Consider the following 8,425-nt stretch of genomic DNA (forward strand, 5'->3'; position numbering starts at 1 on the left):
AAATAAACTTTTTTGGTAGGAAAAATTGGTATACGATGTTGTATTTTTGGACTTAATATTTTTAAGCTTTTTGAAATTTATGGCTCCACTTTGACAGCTTCTATGATAATCAACGATAGTTTGTCTAAATGATTCAAGTGTTTTGAAGGTTCTCTCTCAATCAATATTTTGTGCAGCATGTATATATGTGTAGTGTAATTTGAATAGTTAATTTAGTTAATCTGGTGTGTCTATACTATATTACCAGATATAAATCGTCGTTGGATGTATGTTGATGACCGAACAAAGCGTGAATACAACGATGGTGTCGAGGAGTTTTGTGATGTAATTGATATTGTAGCCATCTTAACTCAACAGTAATATTTGTAGAAGTGTGGGTGAATGAGGCTTCCCTTCAGTGCTACCAGCAACGCTGAGTCACGTCCTTCTCCAAATTTTTTTCTGATGTTTACCTGCAAAAAAGAAGAATAATCCTTATCTCCCCTCCGATGCCTAAGTAAGTATGTGTTTAGGGAAATTAATAACAATATTAAGTAGATAAACAAAGGCTAATCTAGAGAGAAGTTGGAGGGGGGTTTTAGAGAGAAAGTGTGTGTCACTTTCTTAAGTGAGTATTCCATCCTCCTCAAACATGCACTCTTATGGGGTTTTTATAAGAACAATACAGGGGTCATTGACCTCTCAAATTTTGACAAGTGTAACTCACCCATTAGGTGGTTTGGGACACGTGGTCCATTGTTATTATGCCAAATTGAAAATATAATACAATTCTAATTTTTCAAAATAAAAATAAATTTTTTTTATGATTTTTCTAAATAATGACATGCGACATTCATAATAAAAATGAAATGTATGATGTGGCATATTTATAGGTTGGGGTTTGTTTTTAAATATTAGTATAGATACAGATATAGATATAAATACGTATGATGACATCATTTTTACTTATTTATTTATATGACGCTCAAGAATCGTTGAGAAGGAATTTTGGCTAAATCTATCTATCGGTGTGAATAATTTGCCTAGTGGTGGAAAGATTGTTGATGTCGTCGTTGAGTGCAGTTAAGTTTCATTATTAAGGAGAGGGAAGGTGTTTGTGACAAGAGATGAGAGGATATAAAAGTAGTTAGGCCTTTGTGACCATATAAGATAAATACTTATGAAAATACTAACACCAATGTGTTGAGCATATAAGATAAATAGATTACGAAAATATATCATGTGTGATATATTTTCAATATAAATAAGATATGATATAATATTCTAGTTTTTATTTAAACCTTGGTAAAGTAAAGGGTACTTTAGTCAATTAAAAATACTACAGTAACAAAATTTACCACGGATTACTTGGTAGATAAAGCCAAGAACAAAGGAGGCAACTTCAGAAAATTACCATTTACCAGAAGAAAACCCTAGCTAAAGTTTTTAGTTTTTACGCTCCTTCATCCTTGCCTAGTTTTCGTAGACGATGGGCGGAGGCAGTAGAGTCGGCGGCGGCGGCAAATCAAGCGTAGGAGGGTGGTTGTCACGCTCCCGATTATTCCGAGGTTACAGTTTCATAATTGTTTCTGTATTTATTCTCTCTATGAATTTCATAATTGTTTTGCTTTGTATGATCATCAATTTGTTTTATTTTCCGTTTAGATTAGCTGGATATGAAATTATGAATGAGGTCTCGTTTAGTCTTAGAGGTGAGCAAATTAGGTTTCGGGCGGATTTCGGGCTGAAAAGGCGGGTGGTTGGGCCCGGTGGTTTAAGACTCGGGTCGGGTATTTCGGACCGAAAGTACAAAAGGCCCGGTTGCAAGGGTCGTCCGGGGTTTAATATTGTCTGGTCATCTAGATTCTGAGTTGCATTTTCATGTAGTTCGCTCTATGACCACTTACAGAATCTTCAACTCTCTGAACTTTTTGTTTGCACCTTTACTACTTGGAAGGCAAAGGTACAAAAGCTGGTAATTTGGGGACTCCATAAGCCGTTTCCCAATATTTAAGGCGCACCAGCCTTTTGTTTTCAGTGTCTCTGATGAACTCGGTGACTCCATAAGCCGTTTCCCAATAGTCACATATCGATTTCAATCACCTTCATTAAAGTTTGCTTTGGTTGTCCTTTACCTTTCACCTTCCTCTATCCGATCCTTTCCAATTTTCAAGTCTCCTCATCCAAATTCATAAGATTGGGGCCTTATATAATAAAACAAAGAACAGCCTATTCAGCTATGTAATTCCTCACCCAAATTCCGTTATGCGGGCGAACAAAGATTGTTCTAATTTATGTTTATCCAATGCTACATTTTATCCTTATTCCATAACTAACATATGATAAACAGTTTGTATCCTGTACAAGTATGAAAGCCTTAGTTTGTGATCTGATTAACTTCTGCAATGTACACCCTCTTTTCTTTGTTAAGTTTCATTATCTTCACTGAATTGAGTTGAAGTGGCCTGACCCTTTTTTTTTTTTTTTTAATTGTTATTAGGGATCACACAGAAAGTAACTTTTATATGAGTCAAATTGTGAAAGAATTCAAACTGACGTTGCTTCAATTTGATAGCACTTTTATGTAGAATTGCATGTCAATCTGTGATTTTGGTTGAGGAAATGAGGCTTATATGATTGTTTTTAGGAAAAATGGAAAACAATAATCCCACCTTTGGGTGGTATTCTGTTATGGACTGGTTTTTTTGGGCAGAAAATGTGTAAAGATGGTGTGTGATTGTGGTGAATAGAAACGGCAGAAGTAAGGAGAAAGTAGAGGATTACACTAAAGTATATTATCTTGTTCTGGCTACTTCAGTGCGCCCCTTGATATGGATCAGTTTTTGGGTGGATTTCAATGACAGGAGTTTCAAAGGTTAACTCCCCTTAAAAATATCAATTTTTTTCTGGTTTAATTAAATAAACAGAACTTTATAGTGATTTATTTACAATTTTAAGTTTTTAACTACACAAGTTCAACTTTAACTACACAAGTTCAACTTATTAGTAGAATTAAGTTGTTTTATGGAATGATTTATAATTGATTCCAAATTATTAACCATTGGAAATCTTGTACCATGTTTTCAGGATAAGACTAGGAGCATCTTTTTTTGTCCTGATTTGCAACCTTAATTTTAGTAGTTAAACACGTTAATCATTCTTAGCTGATATGATTGAATGGTGCTAGGGCGAGAAACATAGATCTATTAGAAGTTGCATTGGTTAGGTACAATCATACAAAGATGTTGTGATGTTGGGGTAGGAAGTTGTGGTGGCAGGGGTTGAATTTTTGGATGAGGGTGGTGTGCTGTACAATTACAGAAGATGTGAGCTGCAAAGGTATTGATTATATTTTATAGTTTTAAGCTTTTTAAGAAAAATGAATATCTAAACCAATGAAAACTTGACAAGTGCTACAATTAACTTGATATATCGGTTACCATAGCTTAGCAACAGGTAAAAGGCTTGTTTTATTAAGATTGAAGTTAAAGGTAGGATTATTTTGAAATTAAGTAAATGTGGGACTATTTTGAGAAGACCACCCAAAGGTGGGATTATTGTTTTCCATTTTTCCTTGTTTTTATTGCTCAATTATGTCACAAATTTTCAGAATATTGTCCCAACTTTCTTTTCGCTCAATCATGTATTGTACTCTTGTTTTACCCTATATCATGTATTGCTCAATCTTCATACTCTTCCTTTCAATGAAAGTCCTTTCTCACGTTATTTTACTTGGCCTTGAAACAGCATTGAAGCTTGGAGGACCAGGCTACTGTAAGTCGAAATTTTTTCCATTGTTTCTCTTTTATGTATCATATTTTATAAATCATGGGGCTCAGTTATATATATGGGTGCTCTTATTATTTTATGATCATTCTTGGAAGCTCAAGTATCGTTAGGACATAATTTGACTGAACTAAAACAAGGCCTAACTCGAAACCACATCTTAAATACAAGCATTACAAGCATTATTGCAAGAAAGAGGCCAGGACATGATATACACTAATTACTGTTAGACTAACAAACATGCTTGGGGAGCAATCTTCTTCCTTGAATGATGATGAAAGTCTATTGGAAGGAGATGAGCACACTTGCTCTTGTTGCGAACTTCAAAGAAATAATATAAATACTACAACTACAACAACAAAGCCTTGATCCCAAAATAATTTGGGGTCGGCCAGAAATGATGAATCAATATAAAGAATGTAGAAGGCGTCAGCATAAATTCTCTCCCTCAATTCTTCTCTGTTTAAAGCCATATTTTTATCGCAAAAATGATATAAATGTGCAAAGTTATAAATAATAATAATGTGAATGTTATGTTATTTCTTCCAGATCATCATGACATGCTTAAGCAAGTTGCCGTTTTACGGGGTTTATCAAGTGTTGAAGAGCTTTTAGCCTCCCTGGGAAAGCAAGAGAGTGGCATGTCAATTCAAGAAGAACTTGCTTTTCTGAACAAAGAGCTTGGGACTGCAGCAGTTACGCACTGGTTAGTAGCCCAGTCTTATTCTGGAAATAAAGGTCGTAAGAGGTGTGAGGATCTCTTCAAGACTTATATGAAGGTTTGTTAGCTTTGCCATATATATGCTCATTATGATTTTATAATTCACTTTAATTTTGTAGAAAAATGAAGACTTCTAAAGATTCTGTCTATTGTTGTAGGAGGTTAAAGAGTATGGGGAACCTTGCTTCTCTACTGTATCTCGTTTGACAAAGTATTGTGATTATGAGCTTAAGGATTGCAAGGAAGAGAAACTATAATTTTTCTTCTATCGTTATGATATTTCTGCTTGATTGTACTTGTAACTACTTCGTATTTATTACAGTAAGAGAACTAGTATCTATTTAACAACTAATAATCTATTTTTTTGCACTTTTGTTTGGGTTTAAAAAAAATATTCAAATCAATTTGCAAACGCTTCATTATTGTTAATAACAATAAGAATAACTATTATTTTAATTGTAGTAGTTGTAACTGCTTTTATTGTTATTATTATTATCTCCTGCATAAATGATGCTCTTCGTAATACATATGTACTATCCATTTTTTTGGACCAAATTCCCTAAAAATTGTATAGCGACGGAGGGAGTATAACAATAACAATTTGTGTACGTACTGAATCTAATTAGTTTGACATCTCTTATATTCTCTCTCTTTTGGTTTAACTATTACTTCAATTTATGGTTGTAAACTGTTTGGAATAAGACGAACAACATACTGATTCAATCATTGATCCATGTCGATTACATTCACATAATCTCATTCAATAGTAAGTGTATAAGACTTGGTCTTCGAAAAGAAAGATTTGCTCACATAATCTCATTCAATAGTAAGTGACCAAGTCTTATAGTTGCTCACATTCAATAGTAAGTGTATAAGACTTGGTCTTCGAAAGAGTACTCAAAATTATCTTGTAGAATTATACCGATGTTAGCACATCAAAAAATTTGAGATATTAGATTAAAAAAAACCTCAGGAAATATAACTAGATTAATACTATTTGTAATTAAAGGATAAAATTCATATACTTGTAATAAATTAAAAGGAAACATTATTATTGCTATTGAAATAATAAAATTTAAGATTAATTTAATAATAAAAGCCCAACCATTCATTTCACTTCGTTAATAACTACATATTACATCAACAACCATAAATTAATAGATAAAACACAATAAACTTTTGAATCAACACATTTGGGCTTTGGTTAATCCTCCACCACACATTTGCTACCCTACTTGTTCAAAGTTTTATTTCAATTTTGATCTCTTTAGTAAATACGGAGTAATAGCGGAGTTAAGCTAATAATTAGGTATCAAAATTTGAGGATTTTCACCTTTTGAGTACTTTTTTTTCTCTTCACCTTTTGGGTACTCTCCCCCATAAATCATGTAAGTTAACTACAGGTATGATTTAACTCACCAGGCCATTAACATAATATTTAATTTTTTCTTATAAAAAAAAAACAATTTTTGTTTATAAATATCAAGAAACAAGAAAAGGAACAAAAGATAAATTCAATATTAACTCGTACAAAATAAAATGAAACAATTAAAAGGTTTTGATCAAGATCAGATTTTGATTCAAATTTAAAACAATAGATGAAACACTTAAAAGACGTACGCTGTCCTAAAACACATATTCTCCAAAAAGGCGGGTGTACGTTAATGTATTGTAAAACGGATTAAAGTTATGTTAAAAGTACTTAAAGTTATCCTTTATACTGCAAAAGTTATAATTTTTCTATTAATAAATTTTATCTTACATATAAACTCTTAATATATTAGATTAATCATGTTAGTTTTTATAATATGTGACCACGTATCTATAAGAAATTACACATTAAAACAAAATTCAAAGCAACGATAAATTAAAAGTTACCCTTTAAGTGGTTAAAGTTACCATAAAAATAGTTAAAGTTACGCTCAAATTGATCGTTTTACAATAAAATTAATGTACACCTGTTGTACACGAGACTTATTCGTCCCAAAAATTGAAAAAATGCAAGGAAATAATATTACATGATTATTTTATTAATCCTCATAGAAGACTTTGATCAAGAATTAAATCCAAAAATAAAATCATAAATATATACTAAAATAATTATTTTACAAAATTTGCTCTTTAAAATTATTGTATGAATACATATATGAAGTAGAGTACATTATATTTATAATTGGTCATTCTAAAAGCAAGCCACACAATAATGACACTATATAAAACAATGCCGGATAAAATAAAACTTATGTTTATACATAAAATTGATTTTTTTTAAAAACAAGTTAATTATATTAGGATTAACTGTGATATGGTGAAGGGTATGATTACTAACCTAAATTTGAGCATGAGTACCTAAAGGGTGAAGAAAAGTGAGTACTCAAAGGGTGAAAACCCTTAAATGTGAGTACCTAATTGTTAGCTTAGTCAGGAATGGTGTAATACATACTTGCTTCTACACTCATTTCCTTTTTTCTTGTTTAATTTTAGGCTTTTGTCATTCTCTTACACTATACGTTTAATTACCTACATGTTCAAAGTTTAGCTTTTAGAATCTTAAAATTTTGGAATGGTTTCAAATAGTGGTTACAACTCCGCCTTTTAACCCTTGTGGTCAGGTTGGAATTATCCTTATATCCCTCCTTCTCCCATTGTAAATAGAACTTGTAAATATGCACCCGCCTCAAAAATAGTACTCCCATTGTAGTTGATACTCACATTATGACATGTAAATTAAACGAAGTACTAGTAAAAAATATAAATTATGACTTGCTTTATGGGTCCATTCTATTTAACTTAATTTTGCTTATTATCTTAACTTATTAATATTGATCCGAACTTATTAATATACTTATTGATTTTTTTTTTTTTTTTTTTGAGAATGCAATACTTATTAGAACTTATCAGAACTTATTAGTATTGATTTGAAATTATTTGAACTTATTAGTGTTTCGAGGTTTTTTGATGTTCTGCAGGAGAGTTACAATTCCAAGACTGGTCTCTGGACTCCTGTACCTGCAAAATAGCGGAGACTTCGGGTGGGTGGAGTTCCGCCTCCAACGATCAAGTTAGAACGTGTGTGGAGTCTGTAAAAAGTGCGGAAAGTGAAGTATTTTCTCGGATTCCGAGAGAATATCTGCAATTAATGATTGCTCTGTTTTTTGCGTATATTTCTGAATGTGTCCCATGATGGGAACATCTCTCTATTTATAGGGTCTTGAAATGTGTGCCACCATCCTAGGTAACGGAAACTTAGGAATGGAGGGCTTCTTCGGGAATTGGGCTAGAAAAGCCGTCATTTTACCCAATCATTGGGGATGCCACGTGTCAGCATGGGATTGGTTCTCACAAAAGAAGACAACAGATGCTAGAGCCTTGATTCAAGGTTTTCGCCAGAGAGGTGGAGAAACGATATACGATGCATGGGAGAAGTACAAGGAGTACCAACGAGAGTGCCCTCACCATGGAATTCCAACTTATCAAGTGCTGCAAATTTTCTATGGAGGATTGAGTCCCCAAGGGAAGACAAGTTTGGATGCAGGAGCAGGTGGCCCGATTATGAACAAAACAGAAGATCAAGTGATTGAGATTATAGAGGATGTGGTACGTCATCACATGGATTGGCAAGACGGCGAGCGGGACACTACGAGCAAGAGTGGAGGAGGGGTCTATTCTGTAGATCACCTGAACGCCATCAGTAATTTGACATCACAGATTGCAAACCTTGGGAAGGAGATGTCATCAATCAAGGCTAAGCTCGAAACCGCACCGCACCAAGATCTTCCCTCCCAATCTAAGGGGAGAGGTATGAATTCTAATTCTGCTCTTAATAATATGCCTGTTGGATGTATATTTTGTGAAAATTGTGGGTCTTATGACCATGATATTTCTGCCTGTAATTTTGATTCCCAATTCCAACCTAATGGTAATGATGGTAATGGAGGT

General features: G+C 33.2%; 1 protein-coding gene across 1 annotated transcript; it reads left to right on the forward strand.

The window, feature by feature from the left end:
• Positions 1-1,383: 1,383 nt before the first annotated feature.
• On the forward strand, positions 1,384-4,890 carry LOC110716793. The gene is made up of 4 exons (XM_021895422.1): positions 1,384-1,547; positions 3,727-3,753; positions 4,315-4,544; positions 4,645-4,890. The coding sequence occupies exons 1-4, from the start codon at positions 1,469-1,471 to the stop codon at positions 4,741-4,743; spliced, it is 435 nt and encodes a 144-aa protein (XP_021751114.1). The 5' UTR covers positions 1,384-1,468; the 3' UTR covers positions 4,744-4,890.
• Positions 4,891-8,425: the final 3,535 nt, after the last annotated feature.

This window comes from Chenopodium quinoa, unplaced genomic scaffold (assembly GCF_001683475.1).
Source record: "Chenopodium quinoa cultivar QQ74 unplaced genomic scaffold, ASM168347v1, whole genome shotgun sequence".
Classification (NCBI taxonomy): domain Eukaryota; kingdom Viridiplantae; phylum Streptophyta; class Magnoliopsida; order Caryophyllales; family Amaranthaceae; genus Chenopodium; species Chenopodium quinoa.

Coding starts and splice junctions, on each gene's coding strand:
- LOC110716793 (XM_021895422.1), top strand. CDS start 1,469: ATGGGCGGAGGCAGTAGAGTCGGCGGCGGCGGCAAATCAAGCGTAGGA. Junction 1,548..3,726: donor ACGCTCCCGATTATTCCGAG/GTTACAGTTTCA, acceptor GCCTTGAAACAG/CATTGAAGCTTGGAGGACCA. Junction 3,754..4,314: donor GCTTGGAGGACCAGGCTACT/GTAAGTCGAAAT, acceptor TATTTCTTCCAG/ATCATCATGACATGCTTAAG.